Consider the following 22,841-nt stretch of genomic DNA (forward strand, 5'->3'; position numbering starts at 1 on the left):
TATATACAGGGTCTATACAAGGGCTATGTACTTGAGGACAATATTATGGAAATGGAAGATGATGTACATGATGAAATTGGAGATACGATACTGCATGAAGAGTTTGACAGAGCACTGAAAGACCTGAGTCGAAACAAGGCCCCGGGAGTAGACAACATTCCATTAGAACTACTGATGGCCTTGGGAGAGCCAGTCCTGACAAAACTCTACCATCTGGTGAGCAAGATGTATGAGACAGGCGAAATACCCTCAGACTTCAAGAAGAATATAATAATTCCAATCCCAAAGGAAGCAGGTGTTGACAGATGTGAAAATTACCGAACTATCAGTTTGATAAGTCACAGATGCAAAATACTAACGCGAATTCTTTACAGACGAATGGAAAAACTAGTAGAAGCAGACCTCGGGGAAGATCAGTTTGGATTCTGTAGAAATATTGGAACACATTTGGCAATACTGACCTTACGACTTATCTTAGAAGAAAGATTAAGGGAAGGCAAACCTACGTTTCTAGCATTTGTAGACTTAGAAAAAATTTTTGACAATGTTGACTGGAATACTCTCTTTCAAATTATAAAGGTGGCAGGGGTAAAATACAGGGAGCGAAAGGCTATTTACAATTTGTACAGAAACCAGATGGCAGTTATAAGACTCGAAGGGCATGAAAGTAAAGCAGTGGTTGGGAAGGGAGTGAGACAGGGTTGTAGCCTCTCCCCAATGTTATTCAATCTGTATATTGAGCAAGCAGTAAAGGAAACAAAAGGAAAATTTGGTGTAGGTATTGAAGCCCATGGAGAAGAAATAAAAACTTTGAGGTTCGCTGATGACATTGTAATTCTATTAGAGACAGCAAAGGACTTGGAAGAGCAGTTGAATGGAATGTACAGTGTCTTGAAAGGAGGATATAAGATGAACATCAACAAAAGCAAAACGAGGATAACGGAATGTAGTCGAATTAAGTCAGGTGATGCTGAAGGAATTAGATTAGGAAATGAGGCACTTAAAGTAGTAAAGGAGTTTTGCTATTTGGGGAGCAAAATAACTGATTATGGTCGAAGTAGAGAGGGTATAAAATGTAGACTGGCAATGGCAAGGAAATCGTTTCTGAAGAAGAGAATTTTGTTAACATCGAGTATAGATTTAAGTGTCAGGAAGTCGTTTCTGAAAGTATTTGTATGGAGTGTAGCCATGTATGGAAGTGAAACATGGACGATAATTATTTTGGACAAGATGAGAATAGAAGCTTTCGAAATGTGGTGCTACAGAAGAATACTGAAGATTAGATGGGTAGACCACATAACTAATGATGAGGTATTGAATAGAATTGGGGAGAAGAGGAGTATGTGACAACTTGACAAAAAGAAGGGACCGGTTAGTAGGGCATGTTCTGAGGCATCAAGGGATCACAAATTTAGCATTGGAGGGCAGCGTGGAGGGTAAAAATCGTAGAGGGAGACCAAGAGATGAATACACTAAGCAGATTCAGAAGGATGTGGGTTGCAGTAAGTTCTGGGAGATGAAGCTTGCACAGGATACGGTAGCATGGAGAGCTGTATCAAACCAGTCTCAGGACTGAAGACCACAACCACAACAACAACAACAACAACAACAACAACAACCAAATTTTTCATTACCTCCAGAAAGACTCTCTCCCTGCAATAATTCAATATTTAGATGAGAGGTACACAATAATTAATGCACATGCAATAATAAATCAGGGTAACAAGAACAATGCAGAAAGTAAAACAGTCCTGAGAACAATATTGAGAAGCATCTGATGAAGTGCTAGAGGAAAACATAAAAATTTTATTAAATTTTTATCCTCAGGCTGGCACAGGATGCAGATGAGAACATTTTTTTGCTTAAACTGCTTTAAATGTATTTATTCACAACTGGAATTTTGACATATGCCATTCTCCAGTGACATTTTACTATGAACTGCATCAAAATTATTAAATGTCATACCTAGTGCTTAGGGAGTGGATATTAAGATGTGCAGTATGACATGACTGACAGAAATTAGTACATGAAGTACTACCATTGTCTGGACATACAGATTACGAAGACTCCTGTCTTTTATTGAATATGCAATTTGTGAACATGGTTAACACAATGAAAGTATTACCTCAAAGAGAATTATAAAGGATTCAGATGTCACACTGGGCTACCACTTGAGAACTGTACAGCTGCAAAATTAATTTTGAATAAATACTTTCCATAACAGGACAGGGAGAAAATGTTTATGTCTGCCTGACTGTGGATGTAAGAAAAAAGGAAAAGTGGTAAGAAAAAGACATTTAGCTAAATTGTTGGCAGATAACCCCCCACCCACATACACTACTAAAAAGATATGAGGTCAACAATAATATGATTTGAGAATATCAGATAGCTTATGTGCCAATAATGAAGCACAATTCCAAGAAGGTGATGATTTCCAGAGTCGGACATAGATACCTGTTGAAATCGACTATTATCAATGAATCATAAAAGTAAGATTCCTGGCCTGTAATAAGAGATAGCCATGTTCACAGAAGATTAAAAGAAATTCCACGAAATGTTCAAGGAGAAAACACTAACAATTCCAAAATAGGAGATATATTAGAGGTAGCTTAGGACAGGATGGTCCTCTAAAGGGCAAATTGTTAAGGACTAAAGGAGCAAAATACTATTGGAATACATCTGCAAACTTTTAGAAGGCTTATGACTATAAAGCAAGACTGCTTTTATTCAAACTTCTTACAGAATCTGAAACACAGAAGACAACACGGGTCCTCTTAAAAGAACTACAGCCTCATTTGAGATAAAAACAGAATTTAGCCAAGGCAAAGGGCTAGCTCCATTCTTCTTTCAGACCATACTAGAAAAGTGAACATTGAACAGATGGAGCAGTTGTCAGAATCCAATACCAGAAGCTGAATACTACTTGGTTAGAAAATGGATGTCAAAATTGTCTGTTCAACTTTTGTAGATAATTTAGCAATACTAACAGTGTAGAGAAAGCACAAAACAGAGAGAAAGAAAACAGTAGGAGAAGCATGACTACTCGTCTCCTCTGGTAAGAAGCAGTAGTGGGTAACAACAGGACTGCAATATCCCAATCAAATACAAAGTACCAGGGGAAGAAAAATTTAAGGATCTATGAGAAGTCATGTAGCCAAATGGTGGGGAAAATGGAGCCACAAAAGGTAGACTATGATAGATGGTCTTTGCATTTCTGTTAACAGAAGATGTTTACAGTAAAAATTCTTTCTCCAAAATTGTAGAACCTCCAACTTCCAAGGCAGTCATTTGGCCAGAATACAGATCTGAATCACAAACACTAATTTTAGAATCAACAAATGATAGAGAAAATTATGAAAAAAGAAAAGATATTAGGAAACAGAACACCAGTACAAAAATTTAAATTTAGAAACAATACAGAAGTAAGGATAAATATGTAGAAAAATAACTGGAGACAAAATTTGGCAAAGAAGGCTAATGAATCTTATCATACTAAAAAGAAAAACTGTGCAGCAGTACTAAAAACTTAAGAAAAGAACTCATTGGCTTACAGAACTGCACCAAGATCTACAAGAAACTTGTATAAATAAGCAAGAAATTTAAAACCAAATACAGACACAGAATTGAGTTGATAAATACTCCACAGCAAAATAGTTCCAAACAGAGAAGATAGAAACTGGATGTCAAGTGAGTGGAAACAAAGTGTACAGATGAAGGAGTAGTATAAAGAAATGTAAAACCTTAGCTGGCTTGTAATTGACAAGGGGGAAAAAAATAATATTGTTCCACATTTCTAGCACCATCTCAGTAAAGCACAGCAATTGTATTTGTACTGCAAGCATATTACAGCAAGTAGGTCAAAGTGTCTCTGCAAATATGCAGGGAACAGTATTTGGAGTGTTTTGTTAGGTTACAGCAGTGCTCAGAAATACTTTGCAGTTATGTTATGCAGCCAGTACTGCTTGCATGCAGTCACAAAAGAGCAACACATGTATGTGTCACTCCAGCAAGAGCTTCATGCTGCTGTGGTTACACATCTAGTGAACGAGCAAGATCATACAACAATGTAAGTATATAGTGACTTACCAAACGAAAGCACTGGCAGGTTGATAGACACACAAACAAACACAAACATACATACAAAATTCAAGCTTTCGCAACCAACGGTTGCTTCATCAGGAAAGAGGGAAGGAGAGAGAAAGACTAAAGGATGTGGGTTATAAAGGAGAGGGTAAGGAGTCATTCCAATCCCAGGAGCAGAAAGACTTACCTTAGGGTGAAAAAAGGACAGTTATACACTCGCACACACAGACACAAGCAGACATTTGTACAGGCAAATGTCTGTGTATGTGCGGATGGATGTGTGTGTGTGTGTGGGGGGGGGGGGGGGGGGGGGGCGTGTGTGCAGGTATCTTTCCCAATGCCTGAAGGGCAGTGAAGGTTGTCTTTATTCCAAAGCCAGGGAGAATTGATCATAACAAGGCCAAGGATATGAGACCAATCAGTCTGGTTAATGTACATGTTGGGGAGAGGAGGTTAACTAGGGCTCCTCTGCATTCAAACCCCAGCACACATAGCCAGGTATATCAAGTGAGACAGCTCTCCATGTATTTGTTGGGAGGGTGGAGAGAGCACTTTCGTTTCAAGAAATAGCCCTCTGCATCTTCCTGGACATCGAGGGGGCTTTTAGTAATTCAACCTTCGACTCCATGGCTAGGGCAGCGAAGGTGCATGATCTACTGACCTCTATATGTGGGTGAACTAGGGCCGCACTTAGTGAAAGAAGGGTAGAGGCCACAATAATTAATGAAATGGCAATTAACGCCACTAGAGGTTGTCCACCAGGAGAAGTTTTGTCCACTTTGTGGAATCTAGTGGTGAATGAACTCCTTTAGGAACTAAATTCCAGTCAATGTTTTTGCCAAGGATAAACAGATGACCTTGTCATAGTAATACTTGGCACAAGGTGCGCTTAACATTGTGGAAGACTGGTGCATTAAACAGGACATACAGGTTAACCCTAAGACGACTGTTGTATCAATCACAAAGAAACATATCCAACACTCAAGTTGGAATGTAAAGCTTTTCAATGAAATCCTACCTTTGAAGTGGATAATGAAATATCTAGGGGTAATCTTAGATGAGAAACTAACATGAATTACTCACATTAAGATTATCTGCTTGAAGGTGAACTGTACTCTAGTGAGTACCAGAAGGGCTTATGGCAAAAACTGGAGCATAAGACCCTGACGTATGCACTGGATATACACCACGGCAGTTAGACTTAGGATCTCCTATGGGGCCATAGTGTTGTGGAAGAAGGTAGAAAATCAGGTTGCAGCTAAGGAGCTTGCTAAGGTGCAGACACTGGCCTGGTTAGCCATAACAGGGAGAATTAGTAGTACACCAACTGCTGAGATGGAAGCCATGCTGGACACGCCTCCACTACACCTTTGGGTTTAGATGAAGGCAGCAGCTGATGCATTTTTTTTTTTTTTTTTTTGGGTCATCAGTTTACTGACTGCTTTGATGCGGCCCGCCACGAATTCGTTTCCTGTGCTAACCTCTTCATCTCAGAGTAGCACTTGCAACCTATGTCCTCAATTATTTGCTTGACGTATTCCAATCTCTGTCTTCCTCTACAGTTTTTGCCCTCACAGCTCCCTCTAGTACCATGGTAGTCATTCCCTCATGTCTTAGCAGATGTCCTATCATCCTGTCCCTTCTCCTTATCAGTGTTTTCCACATATTCCTTTCCTCTCCGATTCTGCGTAGAACCTCCTCATTCCTTACCTTATCAGTCCACCTAATTTTCAACATTCGTCTATAGCACCACATCTCAAATGCTTCGATTCTCTTCTGTTCCGGTTTTCCCACAGTCCATGTTTCACTACCATACAATGCTGTACTCCAGACATACATCCTCAGAAATTTCTTCTTCAAATTAAGGCTGGTATTTGATAGTAGTAGACTTCTCTTGGCCAGAAATGCCTTTTTTGCCATAGCGAGTCTGCTTTTGATGTCCTCCTTGCTCTGTCCATCATTGGTTATTTTACTGCCTAGGTAGCAGAATTCTTTAACTTCATTGACTTCGTGACCATCAATCCTGATGTTAAGTTTCTCGCTGTTCTCATTTCTACTACTTCTCATTACCTTCGTCTTTCTCCGATTTACTCTCAAACCATACTGTGTACTCATTAGACTGTTCATTCCGTTCAGCAGATCATTTAATTCTTCTTCACTCTCACTCAGGATAGCAATGTCATCAGCGAATCGTATCATTGATATCCTTTCACCTTGTATTTTAATTCCACTCGTGAACCTTTCTTTTATTTCCATCATTGCTTCCTTGATGTACAGATTGAAGAGTAGGGGCGAAAGGCTACAGCCTTGTCTTACATCCTTCTTAATACGAGCACTTCGTTCCTGATCATCCACTCTTATTATTCCCTCTTGGCTGTTGTACATATTGTATATGACCCGTCTCTCCCTATAGCTTACCCCTACTTTTTTTCAGAATCTCGAACAGCTTGCACCATTTTACATTGTCGAACGCTTTTTCCAGGTCGACAAATCCTATGAAAGTGTCTTGATTTTTCTTTAGCCTTGCTTCCATTATTAGCCGTAACGTCAGAATTGCCTCTCTCGTCCATTTACTTTTCCTAAAGCCAAACTGATCGTCACATAGCGCATTCTCAATTTTCTTTTCCATTCTTCTGTATATTATTCTTGTAAGCAGCTTCGATGCATGAGCTGTTAAGCTGATTGCGCGATAATTCTCGCACTTGTCAGCTCTTGCCGTCTTCGGAATTGTGTGGATGATGCTTTTCCAAAAGTGAGATGGTATGTCGCCAGACTCATATATTCTACACACCAACGTGAATAGCCGTTTTGTTGCCACTCCCCCCAATGATTTTAGAAATTCTGATGGAATGTTATCTATCCCTTCTGCCTTATTTGACCGTAAGTCCTCCAAAGCTCTTTTAAATTCCGATTCTAATACTGGGTCCCCTATCTCTTCTAAATCGACTCCTGTTTCTTCTTCTATCACATCAGACAAATCTTCACCCTCATAGAGGCTTTCAATGTATTCTTTCCACCTATCTGCTCTCTCCTCTGCATTTAACAGTGGAATTCCCGTTGCACTCTTAATGTTACCACCGTTGCATTTAATGTCACCAAAGGTTGTTTTGACTTTCCTGTATGCTGAGTCTGTCCTTCCGACAATCATATGTCTTCACATTTTTCCTGCAGCCATTTCTTCTTAGCTTCCCTGCACTTTCTATTTATTTCATTCCTAAGCGACTTGTACTTCTGTATTCCTGATTTTCCCAGAACATGTTTGTACTTCCTCCTTTCATCAATCAACTGAAGTATTTCTTCTGTTACCCATGGTTTCTTCGCAGCTACCTTCTTTGTACCTATGTTTTCCTTCCCAACTTTTGTGATGGCCCTTTTCAGAGATGTCCATTCCTCTTCAACTGTACTGCCTACTGCGCTATTCCTTATTGCTGTATCTATAGTGTTAGAGAACTTCAAACGTATCTCGTCATTCCTTAGTACTCCCGTATCCCACTTCTTTGCGTATTGATTCTTCCTGACTAATGTCTTGAACTTCAGCCTACTCTTCATCACTACTATATTGTGATCTGAGTCTATATCTGCTCCTGGGTACGCCTTACAATCCAGTATCTGATTTCGGAATCTGTCTGTCTGTCCATGATGTAATCTAATTGAAATCTTCCCGTATCTCCCGGCCTTTTCCAAGTATACCTCCTCCTCTTGTGATTCTTGAACAGGGTATTCACTATTACTAGCTGAAACTTGTTATAGAACTCAATTAGTCTTTCTCCTCTTTCACTCCTTGTCCCAAGCCCATATTCACCTGTAACCTTTTCTTCTACTCCTTCCCCAACAACTGCATTCCAGTCGCCCATGACTATTAGATTTTTGTCCCCCTTTACATACTGCATTACCCTTTCAATATCCTCATACACTTTCTCTATCTGTCCATCTTCAGCTTGCGACGTCGGCATGTATACCTGAACTATCGTTGTCGGTGTTGGTCTGCTGTCGATTCTGATTAGAACAACCCGGTCACTGAACTGTTCACAGTAACACACCCTCTGCCCTACCTTCCTATTCATAACGAATCCTACACCTGTTATACCATTTTCTGCTGCTGTTGATATTACCCGATACTCATCTGACCAGAAATCCTTGTCTTCCTTCCACTTCACTTCACTGACCCCTACTATATCTAGATTGAGCCTTTGCATTTCCCTTTTCAGATTTTCTAGTTTCCCTACCACGTTCAAGCTTCTGACATTCCGCGCCCCGACTCGTAGAACGTTACCCTTTCGTAGATTATTCAATATTTTTCTCATGGTAACCTCCCCCTTGGCAGTCCCCTCCCGGAGATCCGAATGGGGGGCTATTCTGGAATCTTTTGCCAATGGAGAGATCATCATGACACTTCTTCAATTACAGGCCACATGTTCTGTAGATACACGTTACGTGTCTTTAATGCTGATGCATAGAGACTCAAAACTGGTAAAAACTGGATCTCAATGGGATATCCAGACACACACACACACACACACACACACACACACACTAAGACAGCGAGTGGGGCAAATATAGGAATGGCTGGGGAAATGTAGGCTGACTATATAATAACTCCAACTGCTTCAACAAGCTTTACAATATAATAATTGGAAGCAGGGAGCAGTGCGAAAAAACAGTTCGACACCGTATGGGTAGAAATCAGACCAAGGTGCTCGGGTCAGCGTGTCTCGGATTCAGCTAAGACTGGAGGGCATCATCACTCTAGGAAAACTGGCCTTGGTATTCCAAGCTGAAATTACTGAAATCAGGGGGTGTGTGGAGCAGAATATACATAGGTGCTACAAGGACCGTAGCATCTATATCTATTCAGCCAGGCACCCTTGAAATCATTGGTAGCTCCTGCAACTATATCTAAGATTATTGTAGTATGTCGCAGTGCTCTGGTGGAGCTAGGGGAAGCAATAGGGTACACCTAATGTGGGTCCCTGGCCACTCAGGGATCGGTGGCAATGAACAAGCCTAAAGAGTGGCCAGGATGGGGGCAAAGACTCCACTCATTGGACCCTAACCTGTCCTTACAATCACCATGACTATGATCAAACTAGAACTACAGAACTGGCTTACAAGACAGTACATAGAATACTGGAGTAGGTCTATAAGCAAAAACATGGTAAGATAATGATACCAAAGCCATGTTTTAAAAGAAGCTCTATAATCCTAGGCTTGAACAGGAAAAACATTAAACTTATGGTTCGGATGATGACCAGCCATGAGAATTTCAAAAAACACCCACATACCACAGCAAGAGGGGCAGAAATTTCGGGGCAACTAGAAGTGGAGAAATTGTCTAACAAAGAACTGGCGAAGGGACTCCTTGCAGTACCTAAGGGCACTGGTTGGCTTTACTAGATACACACAAACTATTTCAGTGCGGGCAGTGTCAGGTTAGATCAAAGCTGTTTTAGCTTCCCTGCCACAATCAAACCAAATCAATCATCCTTAGTGAATTTGTGTTTAGGTTTTTTTTTTTTTTTTTTTTTTTTGACAAATTGACTATTATGCAGTGAGATCAAGATGGGCCCAGTTCAATTGGTTGTAATTCAAACTTGGTGTGTGCTACATAGTAACCTAAAGCACGATGTACATGAGCATAAAATTATGATCTCATCTGATATAACAAACTTGTTTGTACAGAAATATTTCCTTAGATTTGCTTATTTTAACAGTTGAATATGATGGCACTGTAACGTTTCTTCACTGATATTTAATGTAAAATTAATCTTAGAATGTTTGGTAAGCCTCAAAGTGAACATCATGGGAAGGTGCTTATTTGAAGTTGTTTAGTTTCAACAAAAACAATGTACTTTCAATCTCTGTTATTTCCATTTACTTCTGTAGGATGCTTTGAAGCTGACTAGCATTGTATGGTTTCTTGAGGTTTTAAATAAGCAGTGCTTTTGTGCATCATGCTCTTTGGTAATATATTTGTGTTTCTCACACAGTCTGGGCTGGTGAACAGTTTCTGTTAAGCCTGCGTAGGTTTTGAGAGTAGTTGAACTGAAGTCTCTGGGTAGCCAACCAGTTGTGCGATTTAAGTTTTCTAAAATTGTATGGACGATATGATTTTGAGCAAAACTTGAGGATTTTCACATTTTCTCATTGTTTTATGTTTTTGCGACTGAAGAACTTTCACTTTGTGCAACTGATAGTTCTGTTTTGTGCTGAACTTTGATCAGACAGTGACACAGCGTGAAAGATGAACTTATATTGACCCAAAGTTGGAACTTAGATTTTAGTTCTGATTTCAAAGTAGCTTATGTAACTGCGGAATCTGTCAAATATTATTAATTATTCACATAATTGAACTGCATTATCTTCAGTCTGAAGTGTTCAACCTTGCTATGTGAACCTATATAATTCAATTTAATGATTTTAAGTGTGGCTATTTCTACTTTTGTGTCTTACATTGACAGTATACACCATTCAATTTAACTTTGCCACTGTGTTTATATTTCCTTATTATTTAGTTTTCACTGCATTTAAATTCCATATAAGCTACTTGTTTAAGTATACATTAACTATTGCAATATATGCCTAACTTCATACTTTTAGGTGTTGCTTGACTGACAAAATATAGTGTAGACAGCTGGTGGTTTTAACAGGGTAGATACTCAGTGGTGGATGGCTGTGACCCATGCATAGGACTGTAGAGGTACATTCCAACATCAGATTTGGTCACTAGCCTGAAAATCAGTACATGATAGGACCAATTTCAAAACATTAACATTACACAACTTGAAAGAAATTTCTCAGTAAGTAGTAAGCTCACAGTGTCAGTACCTGGACTGAAATCATCAGTGACCCTACTGTCACACAAACTGAAGGTAACAGATACAAGGCCAAAAAATTCAATTTGCTCTTCCAAAGTTATTTTATCATGGAATATCGTAATGGACTTCCTCCTTTCAGTACTGGTATAAACATCAAAATGACAGATTTCGAGATGATCAATAACTGTTGATTTTATACTGCGTAACCACTTAATAGAAAAAAGGCACCTGGACCATATGAGATGGCTGTATAATACTGCTCATATTACAATGAACTTCTTCCTTCTCTAACAGCAGCATATCATATGTCTCTGAGCCCATGAAAGTTTCCTAGTGATTGGAAGCAGGCACCAGTCAATCACATTCTCTATTTGTGTCACCTGATACATGCACATAATCATAGCAAAATGAAGCATGTGCATGAATAACGCTGTAGGGCACATTTTGGAGTTTTTAGGAAATTGACAAAAACCATTAATAGTAATGTAATAGCAGATATGTGTTGCTTGAAGATGCAGACTGTTGAAAATACTTGCTTGTCCTTTTTAAAATTGCACTAAGGGTAGCTTTTAGAAAACAGATAACTATTGTAACAGAAAAACAGCGTATAGCAACTGATATACAGCATTACTGCAGATCACTCTGTATTCTACTGTATTGATCCGGTTGCCTAGAATCTGAAAGTTTTAAATAGGAAAATTATAACAAGACAAAAACAGATTTTTATTATAAACTGATTACTTTGCTCTTAAAATAATAGAACATGAGTTTGTTATCAAGTTGAGACCCAAAGCTGGCACATTACACTCATATTGTACATAATGTTTTTTATAAAATGCCTGTATTTTGATTCCATGTATTTCGTCACATCCAATAGATCACTTTTCTTCTCCTTACAAGTTTCAGTACCCCATTGTAGAGCAACCAAAATGCAAAACGCAATAGAATTTCTTTTACTTCATGTTCACACTCACATTTCAAAATGAAATGTCTTCCACATGGATGAAGCATCCTTATGCCTCAAGGATTGTCACTGCATAACTTCAACCAGAGCACACCAGTAATTTTCAAAGCATGTGGTGTTTTGATAACCAGTTCAACAGATCCTATGCCCTTGAAGTCTTCCATCGTCTCCCGAATGGTCAGTTTTGAAAGTTCAACAGAGGTCTAAGCTGTGACATGCTTCCATTCTAAAGGAGCCATAACTTTTGACACTTTATTTTCTCAATCATAGCGAAGTTCCTGTCACAATGTAGGAAAAGGTGACTAGAACATAACTTTTTATGTTTTTCTACACAGTACTTGCAGTTGACCAGACCGAAATAAAGTGCTAAAATTCTCCAGTTACTGTTCTCCCCAACATGCTGGTCATACCATATAATTAGTTTGTGTTCCACACCTTCTTCAAGCATAAACAAATTTAATCAAACTGGAAACTATTTTGGCTGAACCAAATCTTGCATCAGATCCATCCCCTAAATTTACTGTGTTTGTTACGTACCGAAGTCACGAACCATGAAATTATACGATGGCAGCTGTCTCTGGCAGAATACCATGGCATGTGCCAATGTATGACAAAGTAGAACCTGTTGTACGTCAACACATGTAAGATATATTGTTGTTCTTTTGTAGCCATTTCTATGTTGTCTTTTAGCAGCCTGTATGCTCGGTCTGCTTTTGCATGACAACTGACCTAGGTTCCATGTTGTGCATTTGTATCTCACCTGAAGCTGCGAGCATAAACGAGCAAAAAATTCTGAACAGATTGAGATTGTGGTACAGAAATTCTTTCGGAGATTTATTCCTACTTTGAGAAACTGAAACTGAGTTCCCGAATCAGAGACTTGTCATCATTTGATATGGCTGTCACCTACACAAATATTTTCCTCAACCATCTTCAGGAGTGGTCACTCCACTTTCCAGTTTATGTTGAAGAGAGAGTTTTCATTGCTGGGTGATTCAGAATGCGTAAAGGAACGTTTGACACACTTCTTTTGACTGGACTTTGTATTTCAAAGTAGCTTGTTTCAATGATGTACCGTCTGTCTTACCTTCCTTTCGTCTGCCTGGCACACCTATGTACGTGGAGTTTATCAAGTTAATTGACTTTTCATTGTGCATCACGGCTTGGTATTCTTTGTACAGCTTTAATTTAATTTACGTACTTAAATGTCCTAGAATCCTCCCTTTTGAACACTCTTCAGTATTGCATACATGATCCTGAATCATGCTGTCAATATTACTACCCAATATTCAACTAAAGTATCATACCCCACATTGTCTTTTAATAATATAGCAGTGTGTATTCCACTTTTTCATCAATGATAAAGACAGAACTATAGTTAGTTTTATCCTTGTTACTTACTTTTACTATAATATTGTAAGAAGATGCACATAAGGTATATTGTTAGAGCCATGTACTCTACAGCACACATATGCTGTCATTCAGGACACATGTTATTCTATTAACATACGTCCTTTTACAAAACCAAAGAAACCAATCCAGCATTATTCCACTCACTTGCGTTGGTGGCTGTTTCGCAGGAACTACCTTACCTTTTGTGATTTCTGTTCCAATCGACCATCATGAAGTCTTTTTCTCTTAATATGCTGCCAATTACCCCAAGTTAATTTTTCTTTTCTGTGCATTATTTGCACATTTTGGACCACTTACTGTTAGTGTTACTTTCCTAAACTATGCAATTCCTGTAACACCTTGCAAGCAGACAAGATTGTGGTCATCTCACATTGTGTCCTCCAGTACCAGGTCTCCACTGATTCCACATCTGCCTCACTGTTGATGCAGCTTGCCTCGTGTGAGCCGCAACATGACAGAATAACCAATAATTCTGCCCCATTTGAACACACACACACACACACACACACACACACACACAGAGAGAGAGAGAGAGAGAGAGAGAGAGAGAGAGAGAGAGAGAGAGAGAGAGAGAGATTTCACCTCGTGAAACTGGCAAGGAATAGTGGCACTTTATTACATGTTGCTATTTCATATGATATCTCTGCATCTAGTGCTGTGTAACACTGACCTGGCCTATCATACAAAACAGGGCAATACTGGGCCTATGAGCACACGACCTCTCTACCAATTAAATCACATATTATGTTTCTACTGTTCTACAGTCCTTTTATCATGGCATGATGCAGACCACTGCTTCTAAATGTGTCACACTCTTGGAACAGTAGTGTATTATGGGGAGTACATGAAGTCCAGGAAAACTTTCAATTATTTATTGCACAAGAACCGAACATTGTACAGATAGAAAACATATGTCATTTTGAAGAGAAACCTCAAAATGTTTTTTTTTTTATGTATACCAGCACAGCATAGTTGGTAATTTGCCGGTGATAGTCAGCACTCCTTGCAAACACGGCAAGTTCAGGTGTGGAGCGAGCTTTTGTGTGTTGGAGTTTGACAAAAACGAGTGTGCTACAGCTCTTCAACAGATGTTTAGAACCAGTAAGAAGCCACCAACTAGGAAGGCTATTTACCACTGACACAACAAATTTGTTATGACAGGTTGCTTATGCCCAACAAAGAGAAGTGGACATCCCAGTAAGAGTGAAGTGACTGTGGAGTACATACGAGAGATATGCTGGGATGGATATGGCAAGAATTCGATTACCGTATTGATGTCTGCTGGGTCACTCATGGTTTGCATATCGAGTGTTTGTAAAAAAAAAAACTTGCAGAGTTTCTTTTCAAACTGCAATATGTATGATATCTGTACAATGCTTAGTTGCTGTGCAGTAAATAACTGAAAGTGTTCTTTGACTTCATGTACACTGTGCATTTTAACAATATTTATGTATCTGTATTATGGAGCTACATATACACACCACAAGATGACAATAAGTAACCTAGCCAACTTCAGAATTATTATGTAATTAAGTTACCTATTTTTGATTTACATTTTGATCATGCCAATTATGTTAAGAACAGTGAAGCTCCTACAAAATGTACTTCACTTTAATAACGCCAGCTGTAAATTTGAAAAAAAAAAAAAAAAAAAACACAGAGTGAGACCTATACTACTACTATAACATGACCTTCATTCATTTACACTGCATTTGTGCATTGCAACCTAAGAATATTTGAAGTAGGAGATCTCTGTCTCCAGTTACAGGTTAGGAACCACACACTTACACAATGAACAAAACATAAAAGCAACACCAAAACAGTACTTCACGAACACCTTACCTACTCAACAGTGTAGTACTTGTTGCTCAGGCATTATGTGGCTGCAGTGGAGTGAAGTAACAGACAACTTGGGAATGTCTATCTTTAAAAGCTGTCCTTTCAGTTGGTCATAACTGCGAAATATAATTATGGCCCAAATTTCAATGTTGCATCAACTACAGCACTGATGTCCTGCAAGTATACACTCAAGTAATGGAAAACCATTGATGGAATGTAACAATATTATGAAGAACAAAGTTGATTGGTTGGTTTGTTTTGGGTATAAAGGGACCAAACTGCAGAGTTATCAGTCCCTTTCTCCTGACAAGGAAGGCTCAAGGTAGAAAAACACCCAACACCACACCTAAAAATAAAACAAATGGAACGAAAAAATGGGAAAAACATACACCACAAGGAGAAGCAGAAGGTATTAAAACCATAGAGCATATGGTCTAGGCTGGCTGATCACAATAATAAAAGAGGATGAGCCAGCCACTCTGCAACACATTAAAATTTCCACCCCAAAAAGGCAAGGTGAGATGAATACATGTACGGAAAAGACAACCACAAAGACAAATAAACGCAATAAAAGTGCGACAGAGTTAAAATGGAGGGAGGGTGGCGACCTCAGAGAGAAGGCTAGACACCCATCCTAGATGGTACGATAAAACAACCCCTCACAAATAAAATGTAAAACTAAATCTGCTGCTGAAGCACTGTTGCCCAATACTGAAAGTATGGTGCTGGGAACGTTAAAAGTCCACTGCAGAGCAACTAGATGTGGGCAGTCCAGCAAGATGTGCATGACAAGTCATATGTGAGCCACAGTGACACCGAGGTGGGTCCTCGTGACAGAGGAGGTAGCGATGTGTTAGCCCCACACAGTTTATTGTGCATACTGAGATTAGGCCATTCCATCTCCCAAACCTGAAAAACCTTGTGGCGTAATAATGATCACAGGTCAGTTACAGGGATGCCAATTTCCAGAAGTGGTTTCCATGTAGCCTGTTTGGCTAGCCTGTTGGAAAGTTCATTACCTGGGATTCCAATGTGGCATGGGGTCCACACAAACAACAGGGATTGACTGGATCGTTCCAGGGCACAGATGGACTCCTGGATGGTCGCTACCAAAGGATGGTGAGGGTAGCACTGGGCAATAGCTTGTAGGCTCCTCAAGAGAAGAAACGACTCGCCAGGGCATGATCGGATGTGCTCAAGAGCACAAGAAATGGCCGCCAGCTCTGCAGTCCAAACACTGCAGCCGTCCGGCAAGGAGTGCTGTTCAATATGACCTCCACGAACATATACGAAGGCAAATTGACCATCACCCATTGAGCTGTCAGTGGCAACCACTTAATGGTTCTGCTACATGTCAAGAACCGAGAGGAAGTGACAGCACAGAGCCGAAAGGTTAACTGAGTCCTTAGGGCCCTGTGAAAGGACCAGGCAAAGTTTCGGCCTCAGTGTACACCATGGAGGTGTATGTGAATGGACCTACAGCATACGTGGTAAAAGCAAGGACTCCTGACAGAAGAGATTGGATGCGAACAGCAATCTTAAGCTCTGACCTGGGCCCCCGATGTTGGAGATGAAACGCCATGGATAGGAAAAGGAGATGGTAGTTCAGATGCTCAGGAAACTATGAATGTGTGTTACGTAACTGGCGAGCAGTTGTGCACGCCTAACCTTCAATGGAACGAACAACAGGAAAGACAGCAGACGGAACAGGGCAAGAAATACTCCGACGGAGATAAGACAAAACAAATTAAAACACACACAGTGTGATGGTGGTTGGCCGACCAAAGAGGAAAAAAAACAAGAGGAAAAGCCAACCACCAATAACCCATTAAAAACTCAGTTTAAAATCAGAAGCTAAAAGCCAGAATCAACACTAAAAAAAAAAACACTCAGATTAAACGATAAAAACCCCCTGCCCGAATAAAACGCAAAACTAAGTCCACCACGGCAGATCATCTATTAAAAGGGAAGAGAGCGTGTCAGGCAGCGCAAACGTCTGCCTGAGCACAGCTAAAAGTGGACAGTCCAACAAAATGTGGACCACTGTCAACGCCGAGCCAAAGCGACATAGAGGGGGGTCCTCACAGCGCAATAAGTGGCCGTGGGTCACCTGTGTGTGCCCAATGCGCAGTCGGCAGAGGATGACAGACTCCTTACGAGAGACTCGCAAGGAGGAGTGCCACACAGTCGTCGTCTCCTTGATGGCACGGAGTTTGTTAGGGGTGGCCAGACCGGGCAATTCAGTGTCCCAAAGCGAGATAACTTTGTGGCGTAAGACTGCCCTCAAATCAGTCTCCGGGGGGCCAATGTCTAGAGTGGGTTCACTGGTGGCCTGTTTGGCCAGGCGGTCAACATGTTCATTGCCCGGGATACAGACATGACCGGGGGTCCACACAAAGACCACAGAACGGTCACAAAGGGGAAGAGTATGCAGGGACTCATGGATAGACATCACCAGACGAGAACGAGGGAAACACTGGTCGAGAGCTCATAAACCACTCAGGGAATCGCTACAGATAACGAAGGACTCACCTGAGCAGGAGTGGATATACTCTAAGGCACGAAAGATGGCGACCAGCTCAGCAGTGTAAATGCTGGAGCCATCCGGCAAGGAACATTGTTCGGAATGGTCCCCTAGAGTTAGTGCATAACCGACACAACCAGCAACCATCGAACCGTCAGTGTATACAACACCGGAGCCCTGATACGTGGCCAGGATGGAATAAAAGCAGCAGTGGAAGGTCTCTGGAGGGACTGAGTCCTTTGGGGCCTGTGCCAAGTCGAGCCGAAGGCAAGGGCGAGGAACACACCATGGGGGTGTACGCAAAGCGGCCTGGAAAGGAGGTGGAACAGTGAAAACCCCAAGCCCAGAGAGAAGCTCTTTGATGCAGACCGTGATCGTACAACCTGACCGAGGCCGACGTTCTGGCAGATGGACGACTGATTGCGGGAACAGGAGACGATAGTTTGGATGCCCGGGCAAGCTAAAAACATGGGCAGCATAAACGGCCGGCAAACGTTGGCGCCATAACCGCAGGGGAGGGACACCAGCCTCCACTAGTATGCTGTCCACGGGGCTGGTCCGGAAGGCACCAGTGGCAAGTCGTATTCTGCTGTGTAAGATTGGGTCCAGCACCCGCAACACAGACAGGGATGCTGAGCCATAAGCCAGGCTCCCATAATCCAGATGAGACTGGATTAACACCTGGTAGAGCCGTAACAGGGTAGATCGGTCGGCGCACCAGCTGGTGTGGCTCAAGCATCGCAGAGCATTTAGATGCCACCAACACGCCTGTTTAAGCTGCCGAATATGAGGCAGCCAAGTCAACCGGGCATCAAAAACCACACCCAAAAACCTATGCGACTCTACCGCAGTAAGAACTTCGCCGTCAAGATAAAGCCGCGGCTCCGGGTGAACATTGCGTCGCCGGCAGAAATGCGTAACGCAGGTCTTGGCTGCCGAAAACTGGAACCCATGAGCTACAGCCCAAGACTGCGCCTTACGGATAGCGCCCTGTAGCTGACGTTCAGCAGCTGCAATGCCAGCTGTAGTAAAGGCAGAAGTCGTCAGCATACATGGAAATGGAGACAGAATTTCCCACAGCTGCAGCGGGCCCTTTAATGGCAATTAAAAACAGCCAGACACTGAGGATAGATCCCTGTGGTACCCCGTTCTCCTGGACTCGGGAGGAACTATGGGAGGCCGTGACTTGCACGCGGAAGGTACGATACGACAGAAATTTGCGGATAAAGGTCGGCAGAGGGCCCCGAAGACCCCATCCATGAAGCGTAGAAAGGATGTGATGACGCTATGTTGTATCATACGCCTTCCGCCTGTCGAAAAAGACAGCGATCAGGTGCTGACGGCGCGCAAAGGCAGTACGGATGGCCGACTCCTGGCTCACCAGATTGCCGGCGGCGGAGTGGCCTTTACGGAACCCACCCTGAGATGGAGCCAGAAGGCCCCGAGACTCCAGTACCCAGTTCAACCGCCGGCTCACCATCTGTTCAAGCAACTTGCAAAGAACGTTGGTGAGGCTAATGGGACGGTAGCTGTCCACCTCCAAAGGGTTCTTGCCTGGTTTCAGAATGTGGATAACAATACTTTCCTGCCATTGTGACGGAAACGCATCCTCAACCCAAATACGGTTGTAAAGGTTGAGGAGCCGTCGCTGGCAGTCCACTGAAAGGTGTTTCAGCATCTGACAGTGGGTGCTATCTGGCCCACGAGCGGTATCAGGACAAGCGGCGAGGGCACTGTGAAATTCCCACTCACTGAATGGAACATTGTAGGATTCTGGATGGTGGATTCGAAACGAAAGGCTCCGACGTTCCAGCCGCTCTTTAATGGAGCGGAAGGCCAGTGGGTAATTGGAATAAGCGGAACTCAGAGCAAAATGCTCTGCCAAGCTGTTGGCAATTTCGTCAGAGTCTGTACAAACTGCTCCATTCAGTGAGAGCGCAGGGACACTGACAGGGGTCTGATAGCCATAGAGGCGGTGGAGTTTGGCCCAGACCTGCGATGGAGCGACATGGAGGCCAATGGTGGACACATAGCGCTCCCAGCACTCCTGCTTGCTTTGGCAGATAAGGTGGCGGTCCTGCGCATGCAGCCGTTTGAAGGTGATGAGGTGTTCAATGCAGGGCTGGCGCCAGTGACCTCAGGCGACCACCAAGGCACATTCCTCCTCTGAGGGGACCCAGAAGAACAGGGAATTGAAGATTCTGCGGCAATAACGATGACGGTGGTGACCGATTGAACCACCGCGTCAATATCATCATTAGAGAGAACTCAATAGTGGCAGTGGCGGAAAACAAGTCCCAGTCAGCCTTATTCATAGCCCATCTGCTAGGGCGCCCAGAAGAGTGACGCTGTGGCAGTGACAGAAAGATCGGAAAGTGATCACTACCACACAGGTCGTCATGCACTCTCCATTGGACAGACGGTAAAACGCTAGGGCTGCAGATCGAAAGGTCAATGGCGGAGTATGTGCCATGCGCCACACTGAAGTGTGTGAAGGCACCATCATTTAAAATGTAAAGATCGAGCTGCGCCAATAAATGCTCGATGGTGGCGCCTCGACCTGTTACCACTGACCCACCACACAGAGGGTTATGGGCATTGAAGTCGCCCAGTAACAAGAAAGGTGGTGGCAACTGGGCTATCAGCGCAGCCAGGACATGCTGTGCAACATCACCATCCGGTGGAAGGTAAAGACTGCAGACGGTAACAGCCTGTGGCATCCACACCCGAACAGCGACAGCCTCTAAAAGTGTTTGGAGAGGGACAGACTTGCTGTGCAGAGAGTGAAGGACATAGAGGCAGACGCCATCAGACACCCTTTCATAAGCTGCCCAGTGCTTATAATAACCCCGATAGCCACGGAGGGCGGGGGTTCACATTGCTGGAAACCAAGTTTCCTGAAGAGCAATGCAGAAGAAAGGGTGAAGGCTGATAAGTTGTCGGAGCTCAGCTAGATGGTGGAAGAAACCGCTGCAGTTCCACTGGAGGATGATATTGTCCATGGTTGAGAAAGGTGTGAAGGGACTGGGAAGGCAATTTACGCCGCTTGTTCACTCGTTGCCACCGATTCAGTACCCTTTCGAGTGACATCCATGGCGTCTGAGGGACCGGCGAGATCAAGGTCCTCAGCGGACGCCAGAATCTCGACCTCATCATCAGATGCAGAGCTCGAAGGGTGTGGTGGGGTCAGTGCCACCGCAAGTTCTTTGACGTTAGAGGTCTTGCGCTTGGACTTCTCACGCTGAACCTTGGGTTTCACCTGCTGCACCAGCTGGGAAGGCTTCACCGAATCAGTCTCCGGGACGGAGGAGGATCGCGAAGCCCTACGACCAGCCGCTGGTGGGGACTTATGCCACTGTTGGGCGTCATCCTTCCCGCTGGTGGAAGCCTGGGAAGGGACGGTCCCAAGGGAACCCTTACGGGCGAGAGCAGCCGAAGAAGTTAGATGCTTCTCCGGCTGGGAAGCGGGGACGGATGTCCCTGATGGGTGGGAGGATGTTGCTCCTGAGTTAGGTGGTGCAGGAGCAACCGGTTAGGTACAGCCCACCATGGGCAAGGGGACAGGAGGAGTTGTACTTCTCATCAAGCTGGCTGGAAGTCTCGAAACTGATGGGGCTAGTACAGTAGTTGTAGCAGCTGTGTAAGAAGATGTCATTTGCACAGGATGTAGTCTGTCATATTTCCTTTTGGCCTCAGTATAGGTCAGCCGGTCCAGGGTCTTATATTCCATGTTGAGCTCTTTCTGAAAGACTTTTCAGTCTGGCGAGCAAGGTGAATGGTGCTCTCCGCAGTTGACACAGATTCGAGGTGGGGCACATGGAGTATTGGGATGTGATACGCGTCCGCAATCAATCTCGACATGCGAGGCTGGAAGTGCAGCGGGAAGACATATGGCCAAACTTCCAGCACTCAAAGCACCGCATCGGGGGAGAGATATAGGGCTTGACATCACAATGGTAAACCATCACCTTGACCTTCTCCGGTAATGTATCACCCTCGAAGGCCAAGATGAAGGCACCAGTAGCAACCTGATTGTCCCTCGGACCCCGATGAACACGCCGGACGAAATGAACACCTCTACGCTCTAAGTTGGTGCGCAGCTTGTCATCAGACTGCAATAGTAGGTCCCTATGGAAAATAACACACTGGACCATATTTAAACTCTTATGTGGTGTAATGGTAACGTTAACATCCCCCAACTTGTCACAAGCAAGTAACCTGCGTGACTGGGTGGAGGACGCCGTTTGTATCAGCATTGACCCAGAGCACATTTTGGACAAGCCCTCCACCTCCCTAAACTTGTCCTCTAAATGCTCGACGAAGAACTAAGGTTTTGTGGAGAGAAAAAACTCCCCATAATCTCTTGTGCACACTAAGAATCGGGGCGAATAACTGTTACCTCCATCCTGAGACTTACGCTCTTCCCACGGCGTGGCCAGGAAGGGGAACGTTTTCGGATCGTACTTCTCAGCATTAAATTGAGCCGGAGAATGCTTAGAGACTGCTGGCGGCTAACCGCCAGTGAGAGATGATATACCACGCTTCATTGCGGGTCATCCGCCCTGATGCCACCCACTCCGACCAAGGGCCCTCCCCACGGGCGCCACCCAGCCGCAGCAATGGCCACCTGGCAGGATGGCCATTGCCGGGAGTCCTGATGCCCCAGGGAGATGGGCATCTACTCCTTGGTATACGTGGGGAGTTAACGGTGCAGGAATCAGTAGAGTGATCCCTGTGTTGTCAGGGGGCTACAACCAACAGGGTACATGGCGGCCCCACCACAACAGACTGGCTACCGTGCTCGATGTTAGGTGATATGTGGTCCATGGTCGCCATCAGTGCAGAAAGTGGCATTGCACAGCACAAGGTGGAAAGTGCACGCAGGAACGTATCCATGCCCAAGAGATGGAGAGCGGGCAGGACTGCAATGCAACAACAAAGTAGCTGGCGAAAGGTCTGATCGCAAGATGAACACAATGCACCAAGTAAGGCGCCCTTCCCCAATCGGCACGCTCTTCGGAAAAATTTTGAGAGATGGAGGTCAAACCCAACAGGGGACCATCACATACGACTGAAAAGTTTGAGACTCCTTTTAGTCGCCTCTTATGACATGTAGGAATACCGCGGGACTATTCTAACCCCCGAACCAGCAGTCGGGGGGACAGGTGTTGCATCTACGTCTATTACAGGGGTATGAGCCACG

At 43.3% G+C, this 22,841-nt stretch overlaps 1 protein-coding gene across 5 annotated transcripts in view; it reads right to left on the bottom strand.

The window, feature by feature from the left end:
- Positions 1-22,841, bottom strand: part of LOC126427022 (zinc finger protein 99-like) — a 458,738-nt gene that overhangs the window by 365,269 nt on the left and 70,628 nt on the right. The window contains exon 6 of one of the 5 annotated variants that reach the window (XM_050089190.1): positions 10,686-10,811. The exons of the other annotated variants lie outside the window; for them this stretch is intronic. Within the exon in view, the coding sequence (XP_049945147.1) occupies positions 10,794-10,811 (18 nt within the window). The 3' untranslated portion in view covers positions 10,686-10,793. Of the gene's footprint in view, positions 1-10,685; positions 10,812-22,841 lie in introns of those variants that run through there. 5 annotated transcript variants of the gene reach the window in all.

The sequence above is a fragment of the Schistocerca serialis genome, chromosome 11 (genome assembly GCF_023864345.2).
Source record: "Schistocerca serialis cubense isolate TAMUIC-IGC-003099 chromosome 11, iqSchSeri2.2, whole genome shotgun sequence".
NCBI classification, from domain to species: Eukaryota; Metazoa; Arthropoda; class Insecta; order Orthoptera; family Acrididae; genus Schistocerca; species Schistocerca serialis.